The sequence below is a fragment of the Eulemur rufifrons genome, chromosome 30 (genome assembly GCF_041146395.1).
Source record: "Eulemur rufifrons isolate Redbay chromosome 30, OSU_ERuf_1, whole genome shotgun sequence".
Lineage (NCBI taxonomy): Eukaryota > Metazoa > Chordata > Mammalia > Primates > Lemuridae > Eulemur > Eulemur rufifrons.
In genome coordinates, this window is record NC_091012.1 from 22,567,533 (window position 1) to 22,583,761 (window position 16,229).

Consider the following 16,229-nt stretch of genomic DNA (forward strand, 5'->3'; position numbering starts at 1 on the left):
ACAGAAATGTGTTGTGTCGTTGTCCTCGAGGCTGGAAGTCCACGATCAAAGTGATGGCAGGTTCGGTTTGTTCTGAAGCCTCTTTCCTTGGTTTTGGAGATGGCTGTCTTCTCCCTGTGTCTCGACAGGGTCTTCCCTCTGTGTGTGTCTGTGTCCTAATATCCTCTTCTCATAAGGACACCAGTCATTAAATTAGAGGCCACCCTAGTGACCTCATTTTACCTCAATGACCTCTTTAAAGACCGTATCTCCAAATACAGTCACAGTCTGAGGTACCGCGGGTTAGGGATTCAGCATATGGATTTTAGGGCTTACATCATTCTGTCCATAAAGGCAGGACATCTAGTCCCGACCTTGTTGCTGAATAGCCACGTGGCTATGGGAATCTACCAAGCCCTGTGAGCCTGAGTCTCTTCGTCTGAAAATAGGTTTGATAGGATCTGTCTCGTAGGACTTTTGGAATGTGTGCAATGTATGTAAAGCACCTGACACAGTGTCTGGCATATGTTAAATCTTTCCTGATTCATGGTTATTTGCATTACTAGTATATTTGGACCTCAGATCCTACTAAACTTACCTCGGGGAATGTTGTTTTTGCTAGTGTCGTTATTATCTACGAAACCTCTGAGTATGGAGCACAATAGGACAGGGAATTCCTATTCAGCCAAAAATGTTGCTTCATACATAAAACTCAGTACAAATTCCCTCTTAGATGATTTACTATTTAATTTGTGAGTGGGGGAGTCTTCCCCAGCTGGATACAGCTCAAAGCTCCTGGCATCTGAGACAAGGACCAACCCCTTCCCTCCCTCACAGCTGCTTTTCCAGCCAAACCGCTTATTTAATCCATTTCATCACCACCCAAAATCTAAGGCCTTACAATTGGCCAAATTACACTTGAAATAACCTAATTAAAATTCCATTTTAATAGGGTCCGATTGGCTTTCCCAGTCAGGCAGATGTGTACATGGCAAGTGGCTTGGGGGCCTCACTTCATGGGAGATTCATCCTTATCTCTCAGGAAATCCCTGCAGAGGATGATTATTGATTACCTAGCTCTGGCACTGTGGTCAGCCGCAGTGGAACAAGAGCACCAGACACCTTCCACACCCGCCCCACCTGGAGAATCCTCAATGCTTTGCTCACCATCCAGAAGGAACTGCTCAGGGCATTTCTCCCTTACAGGCTTTGCTCTCAGCCCTAAGTCATGAGTCACATGGTTTGACAGTCTGGTCCTGTCACCACCCAGCTTCATTACAACCAACTCCCACAGAAGGAAGTGCAGTTTCCTCAAGACCCAAACGGCCTTGGCTCAGGGCCCTCACACCCCACTGCTCTCAGCAGAGGCACTACCCTTCAACACTTCCATTACATGTTCTTTAGGACTTAGAGGACATCTCACCACCTTAATTATATGACTGCAGCTCCCAGACTCTCTAATTCTATGGGCAGGGGTGGGTCTGGCTTACCCTAGTGTGTCTGTTAACCCAGGGCCTTTCAAAGAGCAGATGGTCAGTGAATATTTGAGGTACAAATGTGCCAGTGAGCAGCGGCTCTTATTTATTGAGATTAAATTTCCCCTATGTTCTCAAATAAGCCAAGCATTTTCACATATATTTTAATTTTATAGAAAAACATGTGAAAAGGGATAAGATTGCAAGAAGGAAGTGTCTTTAAATTTTATTTCTCTATTTCATAACTCCATATATTTTAATGCAAAGTTCTTTCACATTTCCAAGAAAATTCCTATTGCAATAACATTCCAATTCCACCTTGTTCTGAGCAGAAAAATCAAATGGAAGGTGACCCCGTTTCTTTTACAAAATGGCAAACTCTTACTTTTGATAAGCAAAATTACATGTGTAGTCAATATCATTCCCCAACTTAGATGCTGAAGATAATTAAATCTTCTATGATAAAAAACAAAATTTGAAAAATTCCAAAAGGAAAACAAAGATCAATAGGCAAAACACCCAAATGTAACAGGAACACAAAACGTTATGCACTGGTGGTTTCCCCAAATTATTGCGACCCTCCACTACTTTAAACACTGACTGCTCTCTTCAAACACAGAGTAAAGAAAGGACTAATTTCTCATGGGGTAGGAGGAGCTGCTGGAAGGGGATCTGGATGTGCACTGGCCCTGCCCCTCCATTGGCCCTGCCTGCAACTCCTGCTCACTCCCTCTCTACCTCATCCCTCAAAGCCTCTTCATACAGGATTGGGAAGGATCTGGGGTTGCCCTGATTGAGCTTGGCCACATCCTCAAGGACTTTCACCTTGCTGGTTTCAGCATGGGCTCTCGGGCCCCACAGGAACTCATAACATGCAGGATCACTGTTGGGCACCTGCCGGTACTCCAGGTACCCTTCCTGCATCCAATCCTGGGTGATGAGCTTCCAGGGCTCCCTGTAGATATCATGATCACTCCCAGCACGCACCTCTATCACACCCAGAACTTCCCAGACAACCTCCTCCTGGGCGCAGTTGCCCTCGAAGAAGATCAAACCCAGCATGGTCATCAAGAGGCCAGTCTTGGGAAAGCGCTGGCTATCATTCAGCTCCTCACTGTAGGTGAGGCCCAGGGCAGTGATAAGGACATAGCAGTGGCAGGCAGGATCCACTCCCTTCACATCGATGCCAAAGACCAACTGCATGCACTCGGAGGCTTTGATGGATCTCAGGGAATTGGTCTTGGTAATCTCTGATGAAAATATTCAGCATTTCTGCCTCGGTGATGGGCTCCTTCATTCAATACTTGAGGAGCAGGAAATGAACAAAATCAAACATTTTCTGTTGTAGCTCTTCTTGCAGCAGAGACGCAGGGACTGCCAGGTGCTGGGAGGTGCTTAGCCCCTTGTTTTCTTTGGCAATGAAGTACCACTTCATTGGAGTGGTGCTCTGGATTGGAGGCCAGGCCAGTGGGAAAGGAGCAGACTCCCTGAGGACTGAGTGTTGCAGCAGCAACCTCTTCCAGGGTGCCCGGGGTGACAGTAGAGGAGTAGGCAGCCGCCCCTTCCTCCTGACCCCCGGGAGCCTGTGCACCCACCAGGCCCTGCGCCTCTGTTTGGGCCTGAAGGTGCTGATTCCTCTGAGAGCAGCAGGGAGGCATGATGGCTCTGGTCAGGGACAGCAGGCAGGAGTGTGGACAGCAGTCGGGCGATGGTGACCCACAGATCTGGGAAGAGAGGGAACATGTCAGTGGCCTCAGTGAGAACCACATCTTGGGGTCTTTTACAAAGTGCAACCTACAGGCCTTCTCCTTAGGTGATGCCCTGGGGTTTCCCAGGGCTCCTCTCCTCCTGGTCAGCCTGTCCCCTGAGCACATGAACAAGAAAAAGAGATGGCTCCTCAGGTGCAGCTGGACTGCAAAGTGTGAGGCTCCAGGACTGACAGTGGGTGGGTGGGGCCAGGCACTATTGGGTCCTCTCTGTCCTGGGGAGTGCAGGGCCTCTGGCACACATTCACAGTGTGTACCTCACCTTGACTCCTGGCACGGCCTGGGCCTCCTCTGCTCTGTGACCTGAGGACACCGCCTCAGACCAAGGTCTCACTGTGGGTTCCTGGAGCCCCTATAAGGGGAAGTGAGGGGCCGTCGCTGCAGATACATGCACAGGGCTGGTACCCCTAGTACTGTCAGGAGGGTGGGCCAGGCTCTGTGAGGTCCCCACCGTTCTGGGGCCAGCACATTTTGTCACCCATGCTTAGGTCCGCCCAGGGCCAACAACTGGCATAGGGGACGGACGGGCTCTCTCTATCGGGGGTACAAGGTCCCCTCACTCATCCCCCTGTGTCCTCACCTTGATTATGCCTAGCAGGCCTGGGACTCTTTCCTATGCCGACCTGGAGCTGCAACCCTCAGACCAAAGTTGTGACCACACTCAGCCCCTTCAGGCAGTAGTGAGGGAGCACCAGGTCTGGCCACCCTGCCTTGAGCTTCCAGGGCTGACTGTGGGGACAGGGTGTTTCTGTGAGGCCTCCACTGTTCTGGAGTGGGGTACCCCTAGTCCTCCCTCACACCAAGGTGTTCACCTTCCTCATGGCCATAAAGAAGTGTGGATGTACCACATGGGGCCACCTTGCCCAAGATACTCCCAGGGATAAAAGCAGGGGCAATGTTGGGGCCCCTCTGTCCTTGGATCCTGGGTCTCTGTCCACCTCTTTTCTCCCAGCAGGGTCTGGGCATCTCCCTCTGCTCATCTGAGGCCGTGATCACTATACCAAGCCCCTACCCTCCCTTAGCCCCAGAGGTGGCTGTCAAGAAACACGTGCCAGGCCACCCTGCATGGGGCCTCCCAGGGTTGACGGAAGGACAGGTATCTGTGGGATTCTCCCCTATCCTGAAGTCTAATACTCGTCCCCTCCTCCTTATCTTTGTGTTCTCATCTTGGCTGCCTGGTACAGCCTGCATCCCTTCCACTCACACCAAGGCCCTTACTTCTCTCTAAGCTCTGAGGCATAAGTCAGTGGACGTCACATCTGGACCCCACACCCGAGGCTTCCCAGGGTTGACACTGGGGGTGGAATGGGATGGGCAGTGGGAGGCCTCAGTCCTTCCTCAGGGTCCTGAATTTGATGCCTGGCAGAGCCTGAATCCCCACCCTCTACAGCTCTGACTCAGCCCCAGGTCACAGCAGGCTCTGACTCCCAGAGTCCCCTGAGGTGTAATGGGGAGGGCCTCAGCCTGACGTGTCTGCCCCGGGCTGGCCTAAGGCTGACAGCAGGTACAAAGCTGGATTATTTGGGACCCTCTACTTGGAGTGGGGGCCTCCTCAGCCCACTCTCATCATCTGATCTCATTCCTAACAGACCCTGGGTGCTCTCCCCTACACCAACCTTAAGTCTGGATCTCAGACCAAGGGCCTCACCTCTGTCAGCCCCCCAGACACAAGTCAGTGGACTTCACATCCGGCCCCCTACACCGGGGCTTTTACAGGCTGACAGCAGGAACAAGGATGGACTGTGGGGCCCCTTAACGGGATGTGGTGCAGCCTGGATCCCCGCCTCTATGGATCTTAGTCTGCCAGGTCACACCAACACTCTGACTCCCAGAGTCCCCTGAAGAAGAAGTTGGGGAGGAGGGGCACAGCCTGACATGTCTGCCAAGGCGTGGTCCATGGCCAACAGCAGAGGTGGGGCTGGATTATTTGGGGACTCTCTACGTGGTGTGGGGCCCTCTGAGTCCACCCTCAGCATCTCACCTCATTCCTAACAGATCCTGGGCCCTCTCACTTCCACCGATCTGAAGTCTGCAACTCAGACTAACGGCCTCACCTCTGTCAGTCCCCCAGACAGACATCGGTGGACGTCACAGCCGGCCCCCCACACCCAGGCTTTCCCAGGCTTCCCCAGGGTGACAGGAGAGGCAGAGCTGGATTATTTGGGGACCCTGTAACAGAAGGGGGCCCCCTTGTTCCCCCCTCAGCATCTCACCTTGACTCCTCACAGAACCTGGGCCCTCTCCTCAGGGTCCAGCAGATGTCCGCACCTCAGACCAAGGCCTTCGCCTCTGTCAGCCCTCCGGGTGCCAGTCAGTGGATGTCACATCCGGCCCCGTACCCGGGCATCCCAGGGCTGACAGCAGGGACAAGGATGGACTGTGAGGCCCTCTACTGGGATGCAGCAGAGCCTGGATCACCGCCCTCTACGGCCCTTAGTTGACCCTGGGTCACATCAACATATGACTCCCAGAGTCCCTTGTGTTCTAAATGGGAAGGGCTCAGCCTGACAAGTCTGTCCTAGGGTGGCCCAGGGCTGACAGCAGGGGCAGAGCTGGATTATTTGGGTCCCTCTGCCTGTAGTGGGGACTTCCTCAGCCCTCCCTCAGTGTCTCACCTTGACTGTTAACAGAGCCTGAGCCCTCTGCCCTCCACTGAGTTGAAGTCTGCACCTCACACCAAGGCCCTCCCCTCTGTCAACCCCTGAGGCAGAAGTTGATAGACATCACTGATGGCAGAGACAGGGATGGGACCCCTCTGTCCTAGGGTCTAAGGTTCCACTAGTCCTCCTTCAGTGTCTCATCTTGACTGCCGTCAGAACCTCGGACTCCATCCACACTGGCAATGGGATCTCCCACAGCTGATCACTAGTATAGTGTTGGGGCCCCTTCCATTCTGGAGTTCAGAACTGCCTTCATTCTCGGTCAGGGCCCTCATCTCGATTCCTACCAAGGCATGTGACACCTCCCTGGGATAACCTGAGTATGTCCCCAGTAGACTAAGGCTTACACTGCCCTGAATCCCTTGAGGCAGAACTTCACTGATAAAGGTCAATGCCTGTATTGTCGAGCATTGACAACTCTGCCTGGAGTTTTCCAGGACTGACAAGGCACAGATGGATTCTTCCGGACTCCTATTTTCTGGGGTGAGTGGACATCTCAATTCTCACTCATGAGAGCCTTCATCTTGGCCCTTGGCTCCTTGATTAAGCGCTCCGTGGGAAATTTGCTCTCCCTTCCATGTCGGACCATTTGTCCAACTGCAACCCTTGTAAAAATGACTCCAAGTCCCCGGCTAGATGTTAAATGGGGAGCTGTTGGATCCACAACCAAGGGTGAGCAGTCGTATATGTAGTGTTCTCTTATTCAAATCTCTTCTGTATCTATATTTTGTACAATTTTAGCTTCCATTGTTTCTGCTGTTTTGTTTAGTGATTGATCCTACTTGGAAAAATGTCTACTTTGTAAGTATTTTCAAAGAATTGTGTTTTGTCAGTTATCTCTACTATTATCTGCTTCATTATTTCTGCTTTTATCTTCATTATTTCATACCTTCTGCTAACTTAAGTTGCATATGGTATTTATTCTTTAGTTTGTTCAACTGTGCAGATGTTTTAAATAGTTTTATTGTCTCATATATTTAAGGCTAGCTATTTCCCTCTGAGTGTCACTTGGGGTGTATCACACAGTGTTATATTGTTTTATGTGTATGACTTCAATTTTCTACAAGTTGAATATATTATTCTATTACTTATGCTATTAAATTTTCTATATTTATCCCCAAACGAGGGGTGTAAAATTATTTTTGAGAAGACTGTGAAAAGGATGATAGAAATAGAACATCACCTGGAGGAGATTTCAGGTTCCAAAGGCATTTTATTTTGTTTTATTTTTGTCACTAGTTATAGAACAGTTTTAAACATATTTAAATGCTGTTGACAGAGTTGGGTTTATTGCAGGAATGCAAAGAAGTTTAACACTAGAAGATCAATCAATGTAACTGGCCATATGTAAGAATAAAGGATTTTCTAGGAGAATAGAAAACTCCATTTAATACAGAGGGAATTTACTTCAGGGAAATGATTACACAAGTGACAGAGAAGCCAAACGAGGGAGAGCTGGAGAACCCAATAATTAGCCACACGAGGAAGTCAATCTCACCTGTAGGTGGGAAGGACAAACACAGGAATGTAGCATTAATGAAGCCTAGGTATTGGGTTCAACAGGATCTGGAGTCACGGTGGGACTATCTGATGGTGGCTGGAGCCATGGACAATGTAGCCACAGAAGGAGAAGTCACCTGATGCAGAAGAAGGAGGTGAAAAACCTCTAATCGCTCTATCTTTCTGAACCAAAATGGCAGTCAAATGTTGGTTAGCCTAGGAATTGGAGCCTTCAGGAGTCAAATCCTGCATAGTGCAGAGCAGAGTAGGAAAAAATGAGAGATAGATCTGGGAGCAAATAGATGCAGGGCTGGCTAACTATATTAACAGATTGAATGAGACAAATCATATCTATAGTAAATTTATTAATGTTTAAAAAATTTTAAGTTTTACGGGACATAAGTTGAATCCTGTTACATGTATATACTGTATAGTGGTCAAGTCTGGGCTTCTGGTGTACCCATCACCTGAGTAGTGTACATTGTGCCCCATAGATAATTTTCCATGCCTCACCACCTGCCACCCTCAACCTTTTGAGTCTACAATGTCCATTATATCACTCCGAGTGCCCTTATGTAGCCGTAGTTTAGTTCCCACTTATAAGCAAGAATATGTAGCATTTAGTTTTCTGTTCCAGAGTTACTTCACTTAGGATAATGCCCTCCAGTTCCCTCCAAGTTGCTGCAAAAGATATTATTTCACTCTTTCTTATTGTTGAATCGTACTCCATGGTGTGTGTGTGTGTGTGTGTGTATACATATATATATCTCAATTTTTTTTTTTTTTTTTTGAGACAGAGTCTCACTCTGTTGCCCAGGCTAGAGTGAGTGCCGTGGCGTCAGCCTAGCTCACAGCAACCTCAAACTCCTGGGCTCAAGCAATCCTCCTGTCTCAGCCTCCCGAGTAGCTGGGACTACAGGCATGCACCACCATGCCCGGCTAATTTTTTTCTATATATATTTTTAGCTGTCCATATAATTTCTTTCTATTTTTAGTAGAGATGGGGTCTCGCTCTTGCTCAGGCTGGTCTCGAACTCCTGAGCTCAAACGATCCGCCCACCTCGGCCTCCCAGAGTGCTAGGATTACAGGCGTGAGCCACCGCGCCCGGCCATATCTCAATTTTTAATCCATTCAGTTTATGGGCACTTAGGTACATTCCATATCTTTGCAATGTTGAATTGTGCTGTGATAAACATATGAGTAGAGATGTCTTTTGGATATAATGATTTCTTTTCCTCTGGGTAGATACCCACTACTGGATTTGCAGGATCAAAAGAAGATCTACTTTTGGTTCTTTGAGAAAGTTTCATACTAATTTACACTCCCACCAAGAGTATATAAGTGTTTCATTTTCACTGCATCCACACTAACAACTAACGTATTTTTGAGTTCTTAATAATGGCCATTCTAATTGGAGTAAGACGGTATCTCATTGTAGTTTTAAGTTGCATTTCCCTGGTTACAGTAAATTTATACATAATTGTATTTAATAAAAATCCACGCACATTCCAAATAAAAAGAAATATTTCTCAAAGTATAAAATTTTATTCCACCCTATCCTCTCCCCGAAAGTATAAAGTTTATATCCATGAGTCTATGCTGATAAATAAATGACTGAATACATAAATTGGAGAGAATATACAAATAATTTTGTAGAAGTATTACACATCATTTATGTAGATACTCCATACTTCTCAAGTGTTGGTTGGTCACTGTGATTTCCTTCCAAAGAAATTGCAGTGTGGAAAAGGGGGAAAAGAGTAACTCTATAGTAGGGAAGCCTGAAAAACGCTACCTCTGCCAGGTGATCAAGATTGATATCCACAGTGATAAGTGTCTGGCAAGTGGGAGGGGGAATGAAGGGATGGGTAAATTCATACTGAACAGATGTAGTGCGCTGTCTGGGGGATGGGCATACTTGTAGCACTGACTCGGGCGGTGCAAAGGCAGTATATGTAACCAAAGGGTTTGCACCCCTGTAATATTCTGAAATAAAACAAAAACAGTGAGAAGTCATTACTGATTGTATGTATCTTTGGTATGACGTCACGAGAATAGCACTTTACCTCTGTAGTCCTCCCCTTTCCAAACCCATAATACCAAGCTAATCATGACAAAATCATCAGCAAAATTCCAAGAGAGGGGCATCCTACAATATACCTGACTGTTACCCCTCAAAACTGTCAAGGTCATGAAAAGCAAATGCCTCAGAAACTGTCATAGTCAAGAGGAGTCTAAGAAGGCGTAATGGATAAACATCCTGTAGAATCTTGGAAAGGATCCTGGAACAGAAAAAAGACATTAAGTAATGACTAAGGAAATCTAAAGAAAGTGTGGACTTTTGTTAATAACGTTGTATCACTTTTGGTTCATTAGTTGTAAACAATGTAACATGCTAAGAGGTTAATTAGCAGGGTAAAGTGAGTGTGGGCCATGTGGGAACTCTCTGTACTATGTTTGCAATTTTTCTGTGAATCCAACAGTGTTCTAAAATAAAAAGCTTGGTAAAATGGAAAAAAAGAAAAGTTAGTCAACTAGATAAAGGATATGTGTGAAAAACCTATAGTAAACATCGCACACATATGGGGAAATTTGAAAGCTTTTGCTTTGAAACTGAGGATAGGACAAGGATTTCTCCCATTACCATTTCTCTTCAATATTTTGATGGAGATACTGTCCAATGCAGTAATGAGAAGCAGAAGAAATAAAGGAGATAGCAATCATAAAAGAAGAAATAAAGTGTCCGTGATTAACAGATGATTAGACTGTGTGTGAAGAAAATCCAAAAGAACTAAAGTTAAACTATTCAATGAAAAAAAGTGAATGTCAAGGTTGCTTGGTATATCATCAATATACAAAAAGTAAACTTTGTTTCTGCAGCAACAAATAGTGTAAATGAAAGTCAGCAAAATGTGGCTTGTAACCTATCATACCAAATATTAATATTGCAGAGTAAATCTTGCCAAAGAACCATTAGGAACTGTATGGAAAAATATAAAAGCACTGTTTAGATAAATTAATAAACACCTAAAGTGTAATATTATCATGGATATGAAGATTCAGTTGGATAAAGATGTTAATTCTCCTTAATTAATCTACAGATTGACTGCAATCTAAATTAAAAAAATCTGAAAGCCTTTGTGAGTGAGTATGTCTGTTTATGTGCATGTCTGTGTGAAATGTGACCCAACGGAGTGTAATGTTTAAATTGGCATGCAACAGGCCAAGAATAGCCAAGACAGTCTTGAAGGAATAGAGGAAGATAAAACTAGTTACTCTACTGGATGAGTAATAATTATTAAAATGATAGAGTAATTAAGTTTGTGGTATGTGTGCCATGGTTGACAAGCATATCAATGGAAATAGCATACTCTTGAAACAGATAGGCTTATATATGGACCGTTGATTTACGAAAAAGGTGCAACTGCAGAACAGTGGGGAATCACAATACTTTTAGTAAATGACAGTGAAACAACTGGATCTCCATGTAGAAACCCCAATGCAACTGGAATTCTTCTGAAGCTACATAAAAATCAATTGCAGAGGGATGAAACGTCTACTTTTTTGACTATTTTTATAAAAAATTTCAAAACACACAAGAAACTATATTGAATAGTTGAATGAACCTAGCATTGTGGGTCAAGTAGGGCTTTGAAAATGCTGGAGGGGAAAGGACTGAAAGAGTCTGGGACATCATTCAGTGCCAGAAGGGATGGAGATGATATGAGCTGGGGAGAAAGAAAAGAAATGGCAGCTCGTTCTTCTCCCTATCTCTGACACAGATGGCCTTGCTACCTTCATGGGCCTTCATTTTCAAAGAGCTGGACCTCGTAGCTAGAGGCAGCTTGAGAGAAGGCTACCTGGACCAACGATGTGTTCATTCCACCTCCCACAGCACGTCCTGCTGGCCACTAAGCCATGGCACTCCAACGAGTATGACTTGATGTACGAGTCCAGAGACTCCTGACAAAGGATGTTGGACTGACACACAGACCAGGCCCAGGAGGCCTTTACTGGCTTGGAGGCAAGGCCAGGTTGTCCACATGTGATGGGAGCAGAGTACTGCCTCCCTCCTCACCTGGATGAGAGCTCTTGATGGAGGGAGGGACTTGGGGGCTTTGGTCACTCTCTTTGTTTGGCTCATTTCAAGGTGTACCACAGATGCTGCTCTTTTGCAGAAATCCCTCTCTTCACACCCCTGCTAGTAGGATTTGGAGTACTTGATGGAGCAAAGGAGGGTATCTCTCCTTCCTGTGGTCAGAGGTACTCTAAATGTGGAGGGGTAAGTATCATGGGATGACATTGAACTCAGTCCAGGTGGGCAGGGGACCTCCAGAGATACCAGTGGGAGGGCTTCCCCTACCAGCACGGGAACTACCACCAGTCTGGGGAGGATTCTCCTAACAGTGTCTTTCACAGAGTAGAAGTTTCAATTTTAATAATGTCTAACTTATCAATTTTTTCTTTCATGAGTTATGCTTTTGGTGTTGTATCTAAGAAGTCGTTGCCAAATCCAAGTTCACCTTGATTTTCTTCCATGTTACCTATCAGAAGCTTTATAGCTTTGTGCTTTACATTTAGGTCTAGGATCCATTTTGAGTAAACTTTGTGAAAGGTGCACAGCAAGTGTCTTTCTCCTTGCTGAGGTCAGGGGTACTGTAAATGTGGAGAGGACAAGCATCATGGGATGACACTGAACTCATTCCGAGTGGGCAGGTGGCCTCCAGGGATACCAGTAGGGGGGCCTCTCCCTGCAGCACATGAACTGTCTCCAGGCTGGGGAGGGGTGTTGCGGAAGTGTCTTAATGAAGATCTTTCACCATCAAAATGGGATTTGGAGCTGCTGGTTGGAAAGGCTTTAGGCTGGCAGTTAGTCTCTAGGGGGCCCTGTAGGAACAAGGGTGCCATCTTGATCCACAAGGCCATCTTTTTCAGATCTTCACTGTAAGAATATGGTGGGGTTCCTGGTGGTGAAACCCAGAATGTTTGCCCTTTAAGACTGTAGCCCCACGTAGTTTATCATTCACACTACCGCGTACTCAGCCTTCAGAAATTCATCAAAATCACCATTTCATGGTCTTACCATTTATGACTCCAGCAGCTTCTGCTCCAGGTCAGCAGATCTCATCTGGGCCTTTTTGTATGCACCCATCTTTGCAAATTTTGGGTTAGTGGCTTGCCTTGCAACCTCAGTTCTCTGATGGGTAAAAGAAAAGTTATGGATTTTCAGTTTGCCAAGTATTTTCTTATTGTAAGGATGGGAGTGTGAACTTACAACTGTATATCTTTTTTAGTGGTTGTTTATTATATATACCTAATTTATCAGCGTCTACTGTTAACATTTCACTGGTTCAAGTGAAGTGTAGAAACCTCATATTCCTTCATGTCCCTTTTCCTATTTATGATGTGATTGTTCTAAATATTTCTTATACATACATTTACAACCACATCAGACAGTGTTATAATTTTTGATTTAACTGTTAAACATAAATTAGAATATTTGAGAGGCAAAAGACAGTCTATCGTATTTATCCGCATTTTTTTTTTTTTTCAGACAGAGTCTCACTCTGTTGCCCAGGCTAGAGTGAGTGCCGTGACGTCAGCCTAGCTCACAGCAACCTCAAACTCCTGGGCTCAAGCGATCCTCCTGCCTCAGCCTCCTGAGTAGCTGGGACTACATGCATGCGCCACCATGCCCGGCTAATTTTTTGTATATATATATTTTAGTTGTCCATATAATTTCTTTCTATTTTTAGTAGAGACGGGGTCTCGCTCTTGCTCAGGCTGGTCTCGAACTCCTGACCTCCAGCGATCCACCCGCCTCGGCCTCCCAGAGTGCTAGGATTACAGGCGTGAGCCACCGCGCCCGGCCTTTATCCGCATTTTTGCTTACTTTCTCCCTTCCCGATGTTCCAATTCCCCATTACCCCTTTTATCATTTTCTTTCTAGTTAGGGAACTTCCTCTAGCTATGCTTTTAGGGTATATCTCCTGGTGACAAATCCTATTAGTTTCCTTTAGTCTGAGAGTGTCTTGATTTCACCTTCAGTTCTTAAAGATATTTTTCCTATACTTAGGGTTCGGTGTTGAATGTTCTTTTCTCTCTGCACTTGAAAGATGTTGTGCCCCTTCCTTCTGGCCTCCATGGTTTCTGTTGAAAAAAATCCTCTGTCATTTGAATTGTTTTCCTTCATCATTGTTCTCTTGCTGCTTTCAAGATTTTTTCTTGGAAGACGTAGCTGTGGGTGGCGGTGGTGGTGGCGTCCAAGATGTCGACCAAGAAATTCCGAGTCAGCGAAGGGGACTGGATTTGCCCTGACAAAAAATGTGGAAATGTAAACTTTGCTAGAAGAACCAGCTGTAATCGATGTGGTCGGGAGAAGACAACTGAGGCCAAGATGATGAAAGCTGGGGGCACTGAAATAGGAAAGACACTTGCAGAAAAAAGCCGAGGCCTATTTAGTGCTAATGACTGGCAGTGTAAAACTTGCAGTAATGTGAATTGGGCCAGAAGATCAGAGTGTAACATGTGTAATACTCCAAAGTATGCTAAATTGGAAGAAAGAACAGGATATGGTGGTGGTTTTAATGAAAGAGAAAATGTTGAATATATAGAAAGAGAAGAATCTGATGGTGAATATGATGAGTTTGGACGTAAAAAGAAAAAATACAGAGGGAAGGCAGTTGGTCCTGCATCTATATTAAAGGAAGTTGAAGATAAAGAATCAGAGGGAGAAGACGAGGATGAGGATGAAGATCTTTCTAAATATAAATTAGATGAGGATGAGGATGAAGATGATGCTGATCTCTCAAAATATAATCTTGATGCCAGTGAAGAAGAAGATAGTAATAAAAAGAAACCTAATAGATGAAGTCGCTCAAAGTCTCGATCTTCACATTCACGATCTTCATCACGCTCATCCTCCCCCTCAAGTTCAAGGTCTAGGTCCAGGTCCCGTTCAAGAAGTTCTTCCAGTTCGCAGTCAAGATCTCGTTCCAGTTCCAGAGAACGTTCGAGATCTCGTGGGTCGAAATCAATATCCAGCTCCAGGTCCCACAGGGGCTCTTCTTCCCCACGAAAAAGATCTTATTCAAGTTCATCATCTTCTCCTGAGAGGAACAGAAAGAGAAGTCGTTCTAGATCTTCTTCATCTGGTGATCGCAAAAAAAGACGAACAAGATCACGGTCACCCGAAAGCCAGGTGATTGGTGAAAACACTAAACAACCCTGAGCCCAGGGCCAACCCCTACGGAACACCACTACTTTACCCAGGCACCACAGGTCATCTTCTGGATCGTCTCATTCTGGTTCCCGTTCAAGTTCAAAAAAGAAATAATGTATTAAAATTTACATAAAAAAAATCCAGTACAGTGCATGAAGCATATTTTTAAAGAAGTTGGTGTCATACTTGGTCAGAAGTGCTAAATCTGCTAGTAGAGGTGCATGCCTTTCATTGCTTTTCAGAACAATACAGCTGTGTTTATTTGTAAAGTTAAAAGTAAATAGCATTTTAAGCCATAATGTCCCAAAATAGATGCTCTATTTATCATTTATTATTTACAGCCAGTTGTTTCATTCATCAGCCATCTCAGCTGTAACAAAGTACTTTGTTTCCTAATTTAAACTCTTGTTTTTCTCATTTCTAAATATATCCTGTCTATTGACTAAAACAGGATTACCAAGGCTTGTCCAAACTTTGGGCATGGATGCAAGACTGATAAACTTGTTGGAAACAACCTTTTTATGTTAATCTGGTAAAATAAGTCTACCTGTTTATGTTGTTAACACGTGTTAAAGTTATTCTTACCAAAAAAGGTCAAACTGAGTTTAAACAGCTAATTGGAAACTTCTTTATTTTTAAATTCCCTATGCTAAAGGGTGCCTTAGAATCATTGTCTCTCTTTTATCCAGCTGTACTTTTTTGCACCACCACATTTAATGCAAAAAAATCTTGTGAATTGCTGAAGGAGAAAATGTCATTTTCCTTTCTGACACATAATTTGGGGCAAGAAAGAAAGCCTAACATTTCATCTCTTCGTTACTGGTATGGTTGCCTGAGAAGAGAAACATCTTATTTCAAAATGTTTATCAATATTTTAAGAAGCTTTGTGTGATATCCTTTAAAATCCAGTTATCAAATATGGTAGAGTAAAGAGGCTAAATCATAGTTAATGAGAAAATGTAAGAAAGTTTTTGAATTATATTTCTCTTTTGATGAAAAGACAACACAGACATTGTGAATTTAAGTGAACATCTGCCTCTAGATGATTTGCTATAAACACATTGCATAAAATTTTCTTCTGAATAACAAATGAATGCTTATTTCTATTTAATGTAAGCAAAAATCATTATTTTTTCCTATTCACTGGAAATAATTTATGGCTTAAAATGCTTTCAGAGTTTGTTTTATTTTTCAAAATTAAAATCTGGTCACTGAACTCCATTTTGTTTTCTGGTTTAAAAACAAAAAGGTTTCTCTTAACAGTATCTTCAGTGACAATGCAAGGTAAGTATATTAAGGGAAATCGACAATTGTGTTTGTGGGCTTTTTGTTATGGGGTATTGATTTCTTTTTCTTGTTCTTTTCCCTCAACATTGTCAGCTGCAATTTAAATAAAAATTAAAACATTTTAAGGTGGTTAGTAGACAGACCAAACAAAATTATATTTGTTTTTTATTTTAAAGTGTGTTTTCTCTTCAACTGATCTAAAGATGAAAGCAAATATCTTATGTAGAAATATTTTGATAATATTTTTACAATAAGCTTTCTCGTGTTTTTTACGTCTTAATTTTTTTGCTGCGTTTACTGTAGGTTGCACAAGAACTTTTACTCTCTTGTAATTGTGCC

At 44.2% G+C, this 16,229-nt stretch overlaps 1 protein-coding gene across 1 annotated transcript; it reads left to right on the forward strand.

Moving 5' to 3' along the window:
• Positions 1–13,640: 13,640 nt before the first annotated feature.
• Positions 13,641–15,513, forward strand: LOC138378117 (zinc finger Ran-binding domain-containing protein 2-like). The gene is given in 2 exon segments (XM_069463418.1): positions 13,641–14,576; positions 14,652–15,513. Coding segments are annotated over 2 exon segments (993 nt in total). The 5' UTR covers positions 13,641–13,649; the 3' UTR covers positions 14,718–15,513.
• The last annotated feature ends 716 nt before the right edge of the window (positions 15,514–16,229 follow it).